Source organism: Tenebrio molitor, chromosome 8 (assembly GCF_963966145.1).
Source record: "Tenebrio molitor chromosome 8, icTenMoli1.1, whole genome shotgun sequence".
NCBI classification, from domain to species: Eukaryota; Metazoa; Arthropoda; class Insecta; order Coleoptera; family Tenebrionidae; genus Tenebrio; species Tenebrio molitor.
The window spans coordinates 13374974-13394968 of NC_091053.1; the positions used below are offsets into that span (position 1 = coordinate 13374974).

A 19995-nucleotide genomic window follows, 5' to 3' on the forward strand; every position below is an offset into this window, starting at 1 on the left:
CGACTGTTTTAGGTCTAAATCGTGCAAGAAGGACTTGTGGACCCAGATAAATACCGCCCTCCAGACGAACGGCAAATGACAAAGGTCAGACCTAGGCCCCCAAAGTAGTTCTAGTTTCCACCGTGTCCAGGACGTCCAGGAGGATGTCGACCACCAGAGCCAACGGCTGCACTACTGCACCTACCCCACAGGCATCGTCAGCACAGGGCTTCCATCGGACCTGAACAGACTGTACCACCCGGCAGTTTGTACAGTGGACATTATCCAAAATTCTCACATCAACGAACAACAACAATTCGAACAGAACACGTGGTCTCGATCGTCGAACACTCCGGACATTAGTTGATCTTAAGACGTGATCGTCGCGATTAAAAGCAATTTCTCGGTGTTCTGTCACTAACTGAAGTGCTCAGGTTTCTTACCATCTCTGCCTTCATCAAAACTTTCTAGGTAAATTACGTAATTGAATAGGTAATTTTTCAATGAAACGTGTACATTACAATTTTTTTTCGTTCATCTGTTCTTTTTTTTGTATTCACCCACGAACGCTGATCAGTACAGTCTAGGTTGTAGTTATCGTTTTAATTCAATAATCACTAGTTTATTATCGATCATTCTTCATATTAATTTTCAACAATATTTAAATTTAACTAAAGTTAAGCTTAGATAGTAAGTGTTTTTACAAATGTGTTGTTTGAATGAGTCGAATGTTTCCGTTTTAGTTGTTTTTTTTTTGTAGAGTTGTTTGCGTGGTGGCGACCACACTTGATCAAACAAGAGAAGTTATTGCTTTGTGTTCAATTCTCTTTCGTTTTTCCGAGTCGACAATTCATGAGATAGACCTGACTCGGTCTCGTTGTCAGTTTTCGATTATTGATTAATTCTTCGTTTTGTAATTTGTATTTTCGTGCGAAACAGGTTGTGAAACACTTTCTGAGCGAACCTTGTGAATAGATCCGGAGGAGGATGGAGACGTGTCACACATATTCTGGAACGTCCAGCGCTGCAATTTCTGAGAGTCGCAAAATTTTTGTATTTCTCGTATAAGCATAAAATATGCGAAACAACTCAGGCAAAATGTACATTAGTGAATTTATAAAGCGGTATTTTATCTATAGGGAGGGACAAAAAAAGCCCGATTTGGAAATTGTGGGTGTGTCGAGACGTATTTCATGAATTGTTCGATGAAGCGGCGGCCCGTTTTGTACATTGATCTCAAGGGGCGAGTCGTCGCGCGGCTCAAACACAACGATCACGTATTTAGAAGACATTATCAGAAATGACCTGTGCCTTGGAATTTTTCTAATTGCAGTAAAATAATCAAAATTTCTGTTGTGGGCTTTGTAAAATTAGACGACGAACCGCGCGACGAGTCTCCCGACACGCGCAGAGAGAACTTCTTGGTCTCAGGAGGGGGCTCCCCAGCAGGTCGGCCCCCTTTTAGTTGTTTATTAAGAAAAATTTTATTTTTAAGATAGTTTATTTTGAATAGTTTTTTCATATACATTACACTAATGTGTAGCGCTATTGATTTTTTTCGTTAGAGTAGGCTAGATACGTGTAACGTAAAGAGTCAACCGTGTTATTGATTTTATTGAAATATGATTTACAAATCGACATCTCGGGTTTGTGTTGTATAATAATGTAATCGACAAAAATTGTATAAAAATGCAGTAGCAACTTCAATGTACGTCATATTTCTTTAATTCTATTCACAAGAGAGAAATAAGGGCTGATTTATAAAATATGTATAAATAGCAAATGCCGTAATCGAAAATACTAAAATTTGATGTAAAAAGAAACCTTGACAAGTGTTTGTTATTTTAACAGTCTCCGCTACTAACTTATGCCGTTTTATATCCTTAAAACTGACCGATTCGATTTTGTTTGAGTTAGCGCGTCCCACATATCAATGTTTTTAAGGATATAAGCATTTGGGTTTAAATGTGTAATAATTATTGAACAGTGCCTGACTATACATTGCATGAATGGAAGTTTTTCATCCGACACTACTACAAATTTTCGAATGAACAGGTGATTGTTAGTTTTTTTTTTTTGGATTTTCACACCGGAAAAGTGTCGTTCTGTCAACTGTTTTATCAAATAAGAGCTTATGTACATATGTCGGACGGCGACACGATTTTCCGGAAGTTACAACGTTTACAGTGGTTTTCAGTTTTGGTGAAGTTTGGTTGACACAAAAGGGATGAAACTGGAACGGTTTAAATTTTCGAAAGAAAATATGAAACGACACGAATTCGAATTCATGATTTGGAAAAAAATGTAGAAATCGTCGGTTTAAATGTTTTTCAGGATTGATCGTCAGAGTGTAACTGGGAACAAAGAAATATTGTAATGAGGTGCATGCTGGAAAAGATATATAGGAAGAAATTAAAATCGCTGTAAAATATGAGTTTAACTAATTTCAAGGTCATTCGATGAACCGATAGTGACTGTTTTATATTATTTTATTGGTCTTTTGGATGAAGGAAAAGCCAAAGGAAGGTGCAAATAGCTTAAGAATCTTCAGTAACAAATTTGTTATCAAAAATATGTTGAAATAAATTCAATGTTTTCAAGAATTCCGTTAGAAGAAAAGTTTTTGAATTTGGAAGTGAAAAACAGTTTTGGAAATGCAGTGGTTTTCGTTGAAGACGTTATGGCCAAGAATTTTTTGAAATTTTCAAAATGTCAAAATAATTGTACCTATTCAAAATGTGTTAGTTTTAAAACTTGAAGAACAAATACCCATGTTAATCTATGCAGGGTGTTTTTCAAATGCTAGTACAAAAAAAAGGACTGGTAATAGGTGAGGATGAGTAAAACTCATTCACAAAGAAATTATCTAACAAGTCTTTTCGTTTTCGAGATAAAAATAAATTAAATTTTGGTTAAAATTGTCAGTATGCTACTGAATTAAAGGTAATTAAAAACGTAATTGAGTTTGTCAAGCAACAATAATAATATTTCGTGTTCGTTTCCTGGGATATATAACCGAGAAAGTGGTATATAACTAAATATATAAACTTTCCCGGTTATATACCTAACTTGACACCTGTCAAAGATAACCTCAAAATTTACAATAAATTAATGTTTTTTAAGAGTTTGCCCAAACAAACACGAAAAATAACTATTGTTGTATTTTTGTTCATAGCATTGTCTGGTTGCTATGGTTTACTAGCATTTAAAAAACATCCTGTATAATTGACAATTTATAACACTTTTTTTTTAATTTAAAAGTATGTACAGTTGCGGAATTAAAATTTCGGGCAGTATTTTCAATGACATAACATACATTCTAAAACAACCTTTACGTTAATAACCTACCTAATTTTTTACTCTTGTCATGTTTTTGTCTTTTTGAGTTAATTACATACATATTTGCATTCAAAAATTGTGATTTATGGCATAATAATGGGTAGGAAATATATGAAAGCGATGATTCAATTACACTCTGTGCAATTAACTCAAAATTCAAAAACTGACTGCGTGACTGAGACAGAAAAGTGTAATTTTTGAATGTCAGTCATGATGACAGTATAAGGTGGTTTACAGAGATTTTGTTGAAGTGCAGAAAAATACTGCCCAAAATTTTAATTCGGCAACTGTAATTGTTTTCAGTTGTTGATCTGAATATTTACCACAAGATTTTATTGAAACAGAATGTCATAATATCGCCGACATAGTAAAAATATACAGGATGTTAACACTTCAAAATCAAAAAAATCAACATAACTTTTTTTTTAAATTAGACAAATGTCAAAGATTTATACGCGGTGAACTAATTAAAATTAGTGCCATTTTCAGAAGGCGACATATTAATTTGTTATTATTATTTATAAATTAAAGAAGATGAATAATTATGTAAGCATCACTTAAGTCCTTTAGATATTACATATCATAACAGCATTTACATTAGAAAAGACATGCAGAATGTTACAGAAAATAAAAAAATCGCACATGCAAGGATTTGAAAATTTAATTTGATTAAATCAACCATGTTGAATTGTGAAATGTGAGAATAGTTTCAGAGCCATGCTCTGTTCTTTTAAATTTACAACTTCAAAACAATACTATATGCTCAAATTTCGCCATATTTCTAAAATTTAAATGTACAGGGTGAACTAACTAAAATGTGGTGCACTTGTCAACTTAAGGTGAGGTTTACCTGTTTTCTTCAGGATACATTTTATTCAACTCAAAATTTTGTCTTTTGGAAGTCAAAAGTCTTGCAACAAATGTTAAAAATGACAAGCAGAATTTGTCCATTTTATGAGACACTGTGCATTCTCAAAAGAACCCAAACGGAAATTTGAAAATAAATAGAAAATCAAACAAGTCTATTATTATTATGTTACCAAACACCCAGTGATGTGTGGCATTCAGGCCGGATTCATTTATCATTAGGCATGTTATTTTCAAGTATCTAATGGATAAAATTCACTAGAATAATTGAGTGCAAGTAAAATCTATCTTCTTTTAGTACCGCCCAACGCCATTATTATCACCATTAGTAAATATGATTGTTATTATTATAACAACTGTTTGATATAATAGTAGTTTATTTAACGAGTTCGTGTGTAAATTGGGCTTTTTTTGGCATGAGAGGGCCAGTTTAAAATACACACGAACGAGTTGAACACAACGTTTTTTTGTTCAACGAACCCCTTAAAGGCTCCAAATCGCTTAAAATCTTTAAAATTAGCTTGACGTTTCGTTTTGACAAGACACAAGACACAGGAGAAAATTCTCAAATTTTGACAGTGTCGAACAAAAAAAGTAATTCTTTTTCACATCATGAGGAATGTTTCATCCCTTTTGTACACTTCTTTTTTTTTTCAAGAATGGAACATTGTTTTTAACTAAACTGTTAAATATATCTAATAATCCAGAAATAAAAAAAATATGCAAACAATTCCAAGAAAATCGAAAATATCCGAAATTGTAATCGAAATTACTTTCGTTTTTTTCGAAATTTTCCAAATTTCACTTATTTGCAAACAGAGAAATTCAATTTGACAACACGTAGTAATATACAGGGTGTTGGATAAAAATCAAACTTGTTAATTTTATGCATGATTTATGAATAAACACGGTCTTGCCAAGACGTACGGCACACTTTCATATTTTTGATTTTTTGAAAAATATGAAATTTCAAATTTTGGATTTTTTTGGAAGTTTTGCTCGCAAGTGCTCACTAAAACACCCACATGTAATCCAGCAGTCCCACTCTCCGTTCGTACCGCGCGCACTTCTTCATATTTTTGTAAATACGTCAGTCTCATAACTCGATGGTTGTTATGGCATTAAAATGGTAGAAATCTTCATGTTTCTGTCCATTGTTTACACGACATGAGCATTTTGTTATATACAGCACAAAGTTTTATGTAAATTTTAGGAAAAAGAATAAGAAGACAAAAAAAAAGATTAACCAGAAAATATATTTGTAGTCATTTTTCGATACTATCTATCCGCATCATATTAGTGTAAGTGTGACAGAAATATATTGAGTGTATTTAAATTAATCGTAACATATTTTTACACAACTATTTATGTATAAAATAAAACATGGTATGCTACACGTAGGTTATATATTTCGTGTCTTAACAGAAAAGAATATTATTTCATTATATGTACAGATTTATTGATTCCATATTGTAATGGCCAACTTGCTGTAAAGTTTCTTTATCTGTGCAAGTGAGTTAATAAAATTTTAAATTGAACCGATTGTTAATCTCTGTCGGACTCTTTAATGTAGCGAGACCATTCTAATTTATGGTAATCGAGTTTGTGGTTTTGGTGTTAATCGAAGCATTACAGGTCAGTAACATTTGACAAAGTCGACTCAGGTAGACTTTAACTGGACCACAAGAATTCAATGGGATTCAGATCTGCCCGCCGAGCGTAATTATCACTTGACGTCCTAAAACATCTTACACGACTACTCGAATTGGTGCTCCACGGTTGTAATTATGACATTAAGAAATAAATGCGTTATTAGTGTAAGTGTATTTAATTGTTGACACGGAAATTAACAATTTCTTGTCAAGTTATATTTATTATGGTGTTTTTGTACAGGTGTTTTTTAACGTTTTATTGGTAATTTGTTGACGTAGTAGAAGTGCCACTTTGCACAGTTCTCTAAATTAAATTTTTTAACTCAGTTAATTTTGTAACTTAGTGTCGTGAGATCATTTAAATTTATAATTAAAGTAGGCTAGGTATGACTTTTAAATTAGATTATTGACGTTTAGCATTCTCATGTTCAATCGTTTTAATTTAAAAGAAATGAATCACTAGAAAATAATAGGGTTTCATTGAAAATCATAGAAAATGTTCAAAGTGTTCTCTTCCGCCTTGGATACAAATTGTTAACTGGTCGTTTCATATTTTGTATTGAATTGCGAAGAGTCATTTTGACAATTCAAATCAAGTTGTCAACAGTGTTGCCAATCTAATTTAAAAGCCCATAGCCTAACTTAATTATAAATTCAAATGATCTCACGATAGTTGGTACCTTCATAAATCTATAGGTAGGTAAATGCTGGTAAACATAAATGTTTTCATTTGTTACAAGTAAGAAGGAAAAAATTTCATGAGTACATTTTAGATTGAAATAAGTTTTTCTAAATAATAACGGGAGGTGAATGAAGAGATTTTCTGGAAACAAGTTACAAGATGGAAATAGCACCGTAGGGGTCAAAATAAATCTCTATTTTTGTCAGGAAAAATATTATAAGAAGTTGTAAAATACCGAAGTATGTATTTGTTTTTAGTGACGTATGATTGGATTTTGAAATATTTCAGTTATTAAAAATTATAAATAACCAAAATTGACATTTACTGGAAATACATATGGCAACATCGTAAAACATGTTTGAAGACATGGCTCCGAATTTTGGCAAAATGGCGATTTGCAAGCAAATATAGTAAAGTAAAAAAACAATACAAGTGAATCCGACAAGAAAAGAAAAAAAATTTCCCTGACGCGTCTATTAGTTTCTTGACGCGACGTTTCCAAACTTCCACGGAATATGGCTGCAAGATTTCAACGATTTAGAACCATTTTAAGTCGAGATTCGAGCCAAAGTGAACGATGACACAATTTTCTGTATTTTTGCGTCGTTACAAGATTTAAATAATGCAATTTTGATTTTTTGGGTTTACTTTTGTAAAAAATGGGGTTGCGGTGTGTTTCTCCATTAACAACAACCTTTTGAAAGTTCTAACTATTAATTTATCATTCGCAAACTGGACCTCAGGTTTGATTCGAATTTTTTTTATCCACCATGATTTAAAAATCTGTTGTTTCTCTTCCTGGCGGTTTATTATTATTTTTTTTTAAATTTGTTGCACCAATCAAACTATGGTTTAAAGAAAAAATTTGACTATAGTATTGCCGTTATAACTTTTTATCTGCTCCGCCCACTAAAATTGACCAATCAGAATCAAAGCCAGATTCAATCTGTACAACTTTTCATCACATTTGCCACGTAAAAAAGTTAAGGTTAGAATTTTGCTGTCAAGTCCACAATTATTGTTTTAGGTTCTAAAAAATAAAATGTCATTAAGACAATTCGAATGTCAGAAAATGTTACTGTGTAAATCAAATCGTCTTAACAACCTATTTGATTGGTAACTAAGAAAATGAAATGGGCGGGGCAGTATACCAAGTGATAAAAAAGAAAACAAATCAAGAGTGCTACCTCATTTTCTTTTTTATCGAAAAGTTTGTCTTAGATTGCTTCATACGCATATGTGTAATTGCTATGCATGGTCGTTTTATTGGTTGCCTACCTCTCCAAAAATCAATAGATATTTAATAATTAATGCTTTATCCTCAATGGTAAAGTAAAACCCATTTTACCCCTTATTCTGAGAGAATTATTATTGCTTGCAATTACAGTAAACGTCTGTCAACTTTGCCGAAATCGAAAAGTTGTTTTCTAGGTTAACAACAGCACATCGTTGACGTTTCTTTGACATTTCAGCGAAAAATTTGCTTACCAGTGGCGTCGTGTTTGCCAATAAAGCTGGTAAATTACCCATTCTTACAAATGTAAAATATTGTTTTTGTTTATTTTATAAATATTTCCATTATCAGATTCGTAAGTATGTGTTATTATACGGTGCGATCAATTAAAAAATAAATCGAGTCGGCGTGTTACCTATGGCAACCCATGCTATAGCATAGGCTCCAAAGCAAACTCGATTTATTTTTTAAATGATCGCTCGGTATATATGTATAGTAGCGTTTGAGACCACAAATTGTCTACGCCCATGCATTGAACGCTTATTTGCATAGAATTCTGCTACGACATGACCCATAACTTGCAACGCCTGCTCTGATTTGTTTTCTTCTTGATCACATTGTATTACTTCCATTCTTTCTTCCTTATTTATCGATTGGTAGTAATTTTTTATTATTCCGCAATTGTAATTTTGAGTAGTAATTAATATACAGAGTGTACCTAAAAATATGTTAAATAATTGAAGTGCCAAATTCTGCACATATTTATTGGAAATTTTGTTTTCTATAAGAACTAAATTTTATGCTGAAATCACTTTTTTCGAAATAATTTTAAAAATATACCTACTCAATATACGCAAACATAGAGATCTATTTTGTGATTTCCGTCGATCTCGTCTTCTTTTCTTTTCTGTTAAATCCGTTGGCAAAAAATTCACCAGATCCGAAGAAAACGAGAACATTCACAATCTATCAATCAGGATGATAAATAATTTATTTCAAAATCTCCTTTTCCAAATGTTTTATTTTTGATTGGATGTGAAAGCAAAACTTTATTGCTTATCAATAAAATAACATTTCCTGACGTTACTGTTACACAAGCACAACGTAAGTAGACGAAGCATTATACTATACTGGGTGATCCCAAACCCAAAATGACAAAATAAAATTTCCAACATATTTTATACGTTTTCGGAATCAGGCGATTCAAAATCAAAGAAATTCCTTTTCGAGAGGATTTCCCTTGCTATTCAACGTGGAAACGCTGCAAGCATTCGGGGAACTTTTCCAGATTCCGGAAAATTTTTGCATTGTAATTCAAAAATGTAATTATGTTATCAATACAATTGTTTAATCTAAATTAAACTTATAATCAATAATTTAAAAATTCTGGATTTAGATAACACATTGGTAGTTGAAATTCAAAAAGGTATATTATTATACTCATGTCACATCGTGAGGAAGTTCCTTAACATTGACACAGAACATAATACACAACAAAGTCAAAATGCGGAGGCGAGACGCCGGTAATTATGTTGATAAGCACTGCACTATTACTTGATAGTAATATCCGTAATAGTGTATGTACTCCGGCAAAATTGCCGTGCCGCCGGGTGGAGGTGGGATGAATAATAATTTGTTTGAATTGCTTTACAGAATATGCAAATACAACTGTTTGATGGATTTTTTTTAAATATGACAACCACGTTTGTCTTTTTTGACTTTTTCAAAAATTGGCCAAAATGTTTTCGTTTTTGTTCCATGATAATCGCTCTTTTTCTCATTGCTCCGGTACAAGAGTATACTCGACCGCTAATAGCTACGTAATTTAGGAAGTTTTCAGATTTTGTTTGGTCCGATAAGTGTGTTTGAGACGCCATAAATTTGCACCTTGGACAAGAAACGTGTCCTGTCAAAAAGCTTCAACATCTCTCGTGCAACGCTGGTTTCGCGTTCTTCTTCTACCGGACACGTCTCGCATCCAATATTTGTACATTCCTCCCGACAAGCTTATGGCGATGGAACAGGAAGATCGATAGACTGTGACTAGATAGATAATACCGTGCCAGCGCTTGACAACACGAGAGGTCAATCAATCGAACCTGACATGTCGGCTGTATTTGCTCGTTACAAAATTTTATTCAGCCTTTCTAGGCCATACTGATACACTGTTGCTATTCAGATCGTTGATCTTCCATTTTTGCTGTCCACCTTGTTGTTTTCGAAATTTACTGCTTTTCGCCGTTGATGACGCTCGTAGGTCAACTGCTGCAAGAAAGAATCAACAACGCATTTCACCTCCAACCTCCGTTAACAATCCAGTTTAAAAAAAACTCACTTAAATTTCGTAAGTATTGTCCATTTGTATTTGTATTTTTTAAGTTGCTTATCTAACTAGCCAGATCCAGTTTGGAATATCTGTGTTGATGTTTTATTAATATGTTTGTAAATATTGGTGGAACGGTATATTTAGAATGGTTTTTTTCAATTCTGTTGCCACTATCTAATGAGGCTTCAAAAATTCCACACAAAAATCTACTATCAACTGTAGTAATTGGGAGCGCCTCTCTTATCGCGGCGCTGTTTAATTACTGTTGGCAAGAGTTATCTGAAGATGTGGCACGTGCTCACGCGACGAAGAGTGTGTGTTTTATGTGGGGCACGTGCTGATAATCTTGATTTGGTTTGGACTGCGATTTTTTCGACGTTAAAAGATACACTTTTGAATAGCGCGTGTGCAAAGAGATCCCTTGAGCAACTCCGCCACCGGAAAAACGGGAACATTGGTTTGTCGTGTTTTCGAAAAGTTATATAAGAGGCGTTCGTTGTTTATCGCACCTGATAAGCCATATCGTCTTTTTGAGAAAAATTATATTTGTTCTAATACGCCTTGACCAGTATTAATGGTGTCAAATGATAGGAACTTTGGAATCCTTATTTGCTTTTCAAATAGAAGATTGTTTTGAAATTTGTCTCAAGTTGGTTATCTTTTTGAATTTTTTTCCTTTCGATTTGTTTGTTCTTTTCTATTTTTGTTCCCATTGTATTCTTTTTTTAGAAATTGTTCTACTTCTTACGTCTTTAATTACGTTTATACTTTAGGTTTTTTTTTGCATTGTTGCATTGTTTGCTAGATTTCTGCAAATTGTTTTTTTAATTGTTCAAGATGTTTTCAGGTTTACATTTCACATTTAAGGTTTCTGGATTTTTTTAATCATTCTGAACTTTTCTTTTACATTTCAATTCTCACTCAAAAATGTTCAAAATCTTCCTCACATTTTTATTTCTGAATTGTTTTTTTTTTACATTTGAATTCTGATTCAAGAATTTTCAACATTTTTGGACAAAGTGAAAATTTAAAACATTTAGGGCCAGTTTATAGAAAGAGAATTAAATGTTTAATTCGAATTAAATTTTAATGCGCGATTAACCCATAAATCCGCAACTTGGATTGGTGCAATCTGGTCACGTGTTCAGTTAACCTCGCATTTGATTACGATTAATTTAATTTCGCTTCTGTAAACTGGCCCTTAATTTTAAAACTTAAGTTTTCTTGCTCGACTTTTTCATTTTTATTTGTTGTTTTTCTTTGTACTCTTTGCTAGGTATTGTTTTTGGTCTTATCCGTTTTTTTTTTGAAAATTATACAGGGTTACTCCTTAATGTTTGTAGTCGAAGTAGGCTCGAAAACCGAATGTAAAATTTATAGTTGCCGCTCCACATAAAAAAACATCAAAATGATGTGAATAAGTGAGTACAACCGTTCACACACGGGAGTTAAATTGGGTGCAAAACAACTCAATAGTTTTAAAATTGATTGCAAAACAACTTAATATTTCTGGATTCAATCGTTAATTTAACAAAAATAAATAACAATCTCATCACCGCACTTTTCACCTAAAAAATGACAGTGACAGCGGCAAAACTGACAGTTGACATGAAAGCGGCAAAAATGTAATAACACGGGCATGGCTTATTTCGACTACAGTCGTTTAGAATAACCCTCTACTTTTTATACAGGCTGATTCACGTAGCCCGTTCGTTAGAAAATTTCTGATTTCCCAAAATCGTATGAATATGAAAATTGGTAGCCGACTATAATGGACTGCTCCAAGTTGAAATAAAATATTTTTTCTTCAAACGTCCGTGACATTATCCTGCTGCATTGATAATGCTAAAGTGTCACTTCATTGTCATGGCATCTAACGAGCTGACCAGCGTCCGTGAAGTTATTATCTCCGCTGATGAGCGGCAGTAAAGTAAACTAGCTAAATCATTTGAAATTCCTACCTGGTTTCTTAACATATATTAAGTAATTTATTATGAAGGTTTGAAGAAAAAATAGTATATGTTATTCGGAGCAAAAATGGTTTTATGTGCTTTGGTTGGTTTGTCTGCCTCACTGCGTTCGGCAGCCAATTTACCAGCCGCAGCACATAAAACTTCATTTTTGCTCCTCATAACATAATATACTATTCAAAATGGCGACCCTTCCGGAAATACCGGAAATCGACGCGATCTTTGTTTTTTTTAAATAGAAAGGCCTCATTTTGATTTCAAATTTGGATTCTACGTTTAAAGTGTCTTTTTGTCAATTATGATCTGTCATCGTTTTTGACCTATGTCATCTTTTTCGGAAAGAAGTGGGGTTGCAGGGCTTCATTAAAAAAATTACAACTCCTATATTATATTATAACTATTTTTTCTTCAGGTTTGAATTTTCACCTAAGAGCTTTCAGTCTTTGGACAAGGTGTGAAAATTTATAAAATTCGTTTTGCCAACTTAAATTTTAAATTCTACTTTAAACAAAATTTGTCATTTTTCAAAATTCAAATTTTTTCTATTAGATTCTGTGTTGAGGATCTGAAGAATGCTGGCGGATCGGAAGGTGGCTGGAAGTCTTAATTTTTTTTGTTGATGGAACACATTTTTTTTTATGTCTTTATTTAATCTATTTACACTCACTCTTATTTACTGTATGATGTAATTGACTATAATTACTGCATTTTTTGATGATTTTTCTGTAGATTTTTTCTTCTTCGATCAGTGTGTAGGTCGATAATGATAATGGTACCGTGGGCGCCGTCTCATGAGCCCGCGCCATTTGAAATTAGCGGAAATTTCAAACATTCTGCACAGAATATAATTTATTTTGTTGGCAGTTTTCTTATTTTGCTTGAGTTGTTTCTTTATCTTTTTTTAATTATTTAAAATAGTTTCAGGTTTTCCTCACTTTTTCCTTTTTTTGATTTTTGAATATTTTTAATCCTTCTGAACAAATTTTTCACGTCAGAATTATCTCAAGAATTTTCAAACTTTTTGGACAAAATGTAAACACTTGTAAAATCCATGTCACCCTCCTAAATGTTATTACGTGAAACTTTCTTGTAATTTTTATTATCTCTTATCTTATTTACTTTCTATTTTGCGATCCCATTGCTAATTATCTTGACTTTTTTCACTTCCACAAAAAAATTTCATTTCCAAAATCAAAATTTTTCTTCTAGGTAGATCCCACACAAAATATGTTTTATTCCATGCCCATAGTCTTAATTTGGCTTGTGTTATTTCTTTTCTCCCCTCCTAGAACCGGTTTGACATTGTCTCTCCTTCTGTTTCCATTGTTTTTGCGTCTTTTGACTTCCAACGTATGTAAATAAATAGCTCCAGAAGATACTAGTATTTTTTTAAGCAGATTTCATTATTAAGGTTATCACAATCGCATTGTAAAATATTGCGATTTATAATGACAATTAGAATAATAAAACATCTTAACAACGATTATGGCAAGATAAATTTTTCCATGAATTATTTTTATTTATCACCTTTGCCCTTGTTCACATTTCAAATCTACTTATAAACATTTTTACCTTTGTTCACAAATGCGTAGAACTACTTACATGACGCATGACATTTTAAAAAATTGTTTGGCGCTTCCAGATTTTATCTCGCCAGCGTCATTCATGACCGAAGTGGATGATGATATTATAAAAGTTTCATTAACTTTTTTATTCTTAACGGGAACATAATTTATTTTATTCAAATTAACACAGACGCCAGCTGGGCTTTGCATTATGTAACTGTAAATGTGAACGTAATTTTTTTTAACATGACAATTCTCCACAAGAAGCAAAAAGACGGGGAGCAAGTGTGCGCCCTGAGGCACACCAGACAGGCTCACTTTAATGTCCATTCTAAATTGGACGTTTTAGACCAGAGATATCAAATCTGTACAGCGTGAAGTAGATACTAAAGTATTACTTCGCAGGTAATAATTTTTTGTTTAGTACTTACCAGAGTGGTCCCAAAAATAAACTTAGTAAGTATCATGTCCTCCTCTATTTTCGTATCTTGGCAAAAAATATCTTTTTGTAATTTAATTTCAAACAATTTGTCAATTCAAACTTTTTCTTACAGTTCTATTAGTCGGGAATTCGATTTTTTTAAATTAATACAATCGTTACTAGGTAGTTCTAATCAGTCTGGAATGTCTTGAGCAGTACTACCAACGTCAAGGCCATCAAGAAATCATTTCGTCGGAACTAATAACCGTGCAGTGATAAAAGTGAACCTCTCGTGGATATTTTTGTGAACTTAGACACGTGCTTACATTTTTTTTAATTGTAGGAAATTAATTAGCCAATAAATAATGATAGTTCCTTGCGGAATTGTTTAGAAAATATTTTTTTATGCCGTAAATAAATTATACTTAAACGTTGACTCATCGATAAGCAAATCGATAAAATATAATTATTCACTGTTATCAATTATTAGCAAACAAAAAAAAAATTCTATAGTATGTGACCCCACTACCAATATAATCTGTTTGATTTGGCGTTTGTTGATTAACAACTTCTCTAAAAAAATTGCTAAATGTCCTGCTTGTGCGTGTTTTCCCTGTAATTCGTACTTAATTTAATTAAGTGTTGAATGACGACAATTTAACGAGTTGACAACCAATCGTAATAAGTCAATAAAATATTTATTGTGAGCACTCGTGCAGTAGAATTTTATTAATGTGTCAATACGTTATTGTTTAATTTTCATTAACAAGCTAAAAATAGATCTCGGTGATTTATTGAGCAGAGAAAATATTTTTGAATGTTATCAAAATCGGTGCAAATGATTGATAAGGGAAATTAATCTATGGTGTTGGAGAAATATTTTGGAATCGACAGAACAAAGCTCAATGAAATTTTTACTACATCGGGCGTTCAAATGAAATCCTGGGCTGAGTGGCGTTGGAAAAATTAAACCGTTTAGAACAGTGTAAAGTTTGAATTTCCCGCCGTTTGACACGAATGACATTTGTTTGTTTAATCGGGACATAATTGAACATGTTTGTTTTCAGCAAAGGGTGCCCTTAGATATTTGCTTCGAGAATAGGAATCGTTACGTTATTCTATTTTTGATGTAAAACATTGCAAAGAAAGAAAAAAAAGAAAATTTTTTTGGTTCTAAATTTTATGTTAGCTCCAATTAATCTACGCTTTAAAAAAGCACAACAATTGAAGGTTTCCAACGCCTTCCCAGCCCAGGATTGGCAGGATTTAATTTGAACGCGCGATAGTATTGCCGTTATAACTTTTTATCTGCTCCACCCACATAAATTGACCAATGAGAATCAAAGCCAGATTCAGTCTGTATAATTTTTCATTAATCATCACATTTGCCACGTAATAAAGTTAAGGTTAGAATTTTGCTGTCAAGTCCACAATTATTGTTTTAGGTTTTAAAAAATAAAATGTCATTAAGACAATTCGAATGTCAGAATTTTTTTGCTGTGTAAATCACATCGTCTTAACAATCCATTTGATTGGTAACTAAGAAAATGTAATGGGCGGGGCAGATAAAATGTTACGTTGTCCTTAGTATAATTTTAATTGTTGGTTGTGTTTTTTTTTATAATTTGCGATTTAGAATAGCAGGAAATGATTCATAGAATTTGTTAATGTCACAGTGTTTCGCCATAAAATGCAACATTATCAACTTGTCTTGTGTAGACTGTTTGATCACGTTGTAGAAAGTGAATCGCAGTTTGATTTCGATTTTAATCACAAGAGATTAATTTTCTGAGTACATACATCTTTGAAATCTGATCGATAGTGTGATCCTCTTAGCAAATTTGACCAAAATATCGTCTTGCATCATCAATGAAAAAATTTAAATGCATGCAAAAGTTATGCACAATGTAAGGAAGCTGACGGTACTGTGGAAACACAAGTCATTCTTAAATGTAAAAAACATGTAGATACGAGTACAACAGAAAAGTGGAGAGTAGCAAATTGAATATTTTTTAGCTCCTATGTATTTTGAGAGTTGAGATGAGGATAATAAAAGGCTATGTAATTTTGAGAGGTGCGTGACAGAGGATGTTCCGGTGTACCTGGGGAGGGCGAGTGTGAGAGAGAGAAAAAAGATGGCGAGATACACTTATGGGAATGAAGTGAGAGAGAAGAGGTATTGGACGGAAGAAGAAGCATGAAGGTGCAGAATGTGCCGCGAGGAAAGACAGACGAGCGAACACATGGAGCGGATGCGGTGAAATGAGAGAGAGGGAGAGAAAGGAAAGGGGAGAAATACTGAGTGAAGACGGAAGGGAGATAAGATGGATGAAAGAGATATGGAAACAGAAAGGGGTGGGGGATAGAAGTAAAAATGTTATTTTTAATTTTTTGGAATTGTTATTTTTATGTTTATATTGTAATCAGGAATCCGAAAGTCCGTAGGGCAAATAAAGCATATAGCAGCAACAGTGTAAGTAATTTTGCAAGATACAGGGTGTGTCTGAAATAAGTGCATTAATTTTAACTGGTAATAGAACTCATCAAAAGGAATAACTTTTCTCTCTGCCATTTTGGCGAAAAACGTTGCGTAATGGCTTAAAAAAATAGGAAAGATTTTCCTAAAACCGTTCATATCTCCAAAACTAAGCTACCTAAAAACGTGAAACAACCAGATTCTTACGAAGTGGATTTTTTGCTATACGAGTAGATTTATTTGAATTTCGATTTCTACGTTAGAACACGTTTTCTAGATTAAAATGGATGTTTTTTTCATATTAGCGCTGATTTCAATTAGCCATTGCAGTATTTAGTGGAGTAGGGCTATTTTAGTGAAAAATCTCTCCAATTTTTTTTTGGAATTAAACATCGTTTTTCGGCAAAATGGTAGATAGAAAAGTTGTTCCTTTTGACGAGTTCTATTACCAGTTAAAATTAAAGTACCTTATTCAGAAACACCCTGTATATGTTTGATGATCAATATATGTACGAGTATACTGTGAATAAGGGTGGACCCAGAGCTGACCCTCGTGATACGCCGTACTGTGGAAGAAGTATTTCTACATTTACATAAGTTTAAAGTTGAAATAGAGGAGTTTTTGATTTTTCTGTCGTAAAACTCAGAGGTGAGTGTATATTTTTCTGGGTGGACAGTAATTTGACCGTTGTTATTTTTAAAAGCAAAAAAGGCGATTGGATCAGTACTAAACAATAACGAATTTTTCAGTTGATTTCAGAATAGTTATTTAGACATGTGTTAGAAGTGCAACTTTTTTTCATAAGTGTGGAAGTTTATAAAACGAGCCGTAGGCGAGTTGAATAAACCACACGCGTGAAAAAAAAGCACGCTAATTAATATTAATATACTAATATATTATATATATTAATATACTAGTTGTTGATAAAAAAAAATTATATTCCATTAAGCATGAACTGGAGTAACAATCTCAGCAAAAAGTTGCGGAATTCTTATAATGCTATGAAACGTTTATTACGAGAAATCAATATTTGAAAAAATAGTTTTTAATTTTTGGAAACGAATTGTAATGAGTTGCAAGTAAATTTTGTGTTTATTTTCTTGATATTTAGATAATTACTTACATGTGATTTTACAATATTTTGACTAAGACTGTACGTGAAAGTAAACAAAAGCACACTGAATTTCAATTTTCATTGATTTCTGTTAAAGTTCTTAACGTAACTGCAGTAAAACGTGCGATATGAGTGTAATGTTGCATACCGACGTCAATTATATGCATTTTGTTCACTTTTATTGAAATTAAAACAGATACATAACCTCAAAAACCATGTTTTTCCACATGTAATTGGCGATTACAAGGAAAATCCTCCACCAGCTTTTTTTGTAAATTCATTAGAAAATTCTACGATATCGATACTTTATGTGTGAAAAATTTAAGAAAAATTGGCCTTTTTGAAATATGTTTTTTATCAATTTTTATGCGACCATTGCTCCATTTCTCATAAGAACACGTGTAAAATATCCCGAAACTTTAAAAGGTAATAACTTTAAAATTCCTCGATCAAATTTTTTTAAATTTGGCACAGTACTTTAGAATGGATGAAAGGACTATTGTACCAATTTTAAGCAAATTTCGCCATTTTTCAATGTTACTCCAGTTCATCCTTAAATCTAAACCTATTTTATCAGTTGTGGTAACTAAGGAAACGTTATATGTTTATTGAAATTATCTTTTTTGTCAGTTTTATGTCAAGCTCGATAAAAGCGAAAATGAGTGATTCAGACGAAGATCCTGAAATTACTAGTGGACTAAGGAAAGGTGGATTTAATGTTACTCATTGTTCTAATTGTTATTTTAATTTTCATTTTAATTAATTACTTCTTTGTAGAATATGTATCGTTCATTCATGGATTAAAACCAAACAGTTAAAAAAAAGTTGATGACGTCATACATTTTTTTGCCTAAGTGAAAAAAGTGACACTTCTAACACTAAAATCAGTGAAAAAAAATTAACTTATTTTAATGAAATAAAAAAAAATACAGGGCAAGTCACATAAGGCTTATTTCTGAATTTATTTTGTACGCAACCAAAAATACTAATGACGCTGACTACTTGATACCATTTATAATCTGATTTAATTTAGTAATCAACGTAGGTATGTAATTTGGCTAAAAATGTCACAATGACGTTTTCCTGTTCTGATTAATGAAATCAAAAATTAAATTCATCAACTGTCATTTTGACATTTTTAGCCAAATTACATACCTACGTGGATTACTAAATAAAATCACATTATAAATGGTATCAAGTGGTCAGTGTAATTAGTACTCTTAGTTGCGTACAAAATAAATTCAGAAATAAACCTTATGTGACTTGCCCTGTATGTTAAAAAATTATTAAATTCCAAATAAATTTAAATTATCAAAACAAGTTGACAAGTTGTCAAATTTATCAAAATCCGTTCACACAGGAGAAAATTCTCAAATTCTGACAGTGTCGAACAAAAAAGATTTTAAGCGATTTGGAGCATTTAAGGGGCTTGTCGAACAAAAAAACGTTGTATTTAACTCGTTCTGGTGTAAATTGGGCCTTTTTTGACACTCGTGGGCCTTTAAAATATTTAGTTTACTTATTAAATTATGTGTTATTGATACTCATTAAATATACAGGGTTATTATAAATTATTGTAGTCCAAATAGGTTTAAAAACTGAATGTAAAATTTATGGTTGCCACTCCAGATAAAAAACATCACAATGATGTGAATAAGTGAGTAGGTACACACCGTTCACACACAACAGCAGTAAAATTGGGTGCAAAACAACTCAATATTTTTCGATTCAATCGTTAATTTAAAAAAAAAAAAAATCGTCACCGCACTTTTCACCTAAAAAAACGACAAAAACTGACAGTTCTCATGAAAGCGGCAAAAATTTCATAACGTGGGCATGGCTTGCTTCGACTACAATCGTTTATAATAACCCTGTATTTCTCCACTACAATCGAAGCAAATTTCCAAGTTTAACTCCATGAGCGGGGGATTAACAGTAAACTATACTCAATTTCATATAAATGTGCATCTAAGCAAGCCATGAAAATCTGATTTTCTGTTGGTAGCAAAGCTAAAGCTAGTGACTTTAACTTTCAAAGTTGCTTGCTCTGCGCGAACTCGATTTGCCAAATTTTTAGTTTTTGTCCATTTTAACATTGCTGATTTCAAAAGCAATGTTACGTCTTTTTACTGATTAAATTCAAGTAATTCTTATTTGTTTTTGTCTTTGTATTTTTACAAAGTAAAGATTTATTGGACATGACCTTCATAAATGTGACTTTTGTAATGTAACTAAATTAAAGGTGCTTTTACAAATGCACAGCTCACTTGATGAACATTTATATGAAATCAATTATATATACTATAGTATATTTTTTCCTGGTAGGCGGTTGAGCGCGCCATTTACAAAATCCTGCAACGAAATGCGAC

General features: G+C 32.5%; 1 protein-coding gene and 2 long non-coding RNA genes across 3 annotated transcripts in view; 2 read left to right on the forward strand and 1 right to left on the reverse strand.

The window, feature by feature from the left end:
* Dora (Dorado) overlaps positions 1 to 5723 on the forward strand; it is a 70766-nt gene extending 65043 nt beyond the window's left edge. The window contains exon 9 of the mRNA XM_069056252.1: positions 13 to 5723. Coding sequence (XP_068912353.1) covers positions 13 to 79 — 67 coding nt within the window. The 3' untranslated portion in view covers positions 80 to 5723. The remainder of the gene's footprint in view (positions 1 to 12) is intronic.
* Positions 1 to 19995, reverse strand: part of LOC138136954 (uncharacterized) — a 129795-nt gene that overhangs the window by 75259 nt on the left and 34541 nt on the right. The gene's annotated exons all lie outside the window — the stretch shown is intronic.
* Positions 9305 to 15170, forward strand: LOC138136953 (uncharacterized). Its single transcript, XR_011161516.1, has 2 exons — positions 9305 to 10097; positions 13882 to 15170. It is a non-coding gene; the product is annotated as an uncharacterized lncRNA (long non-coding RNA).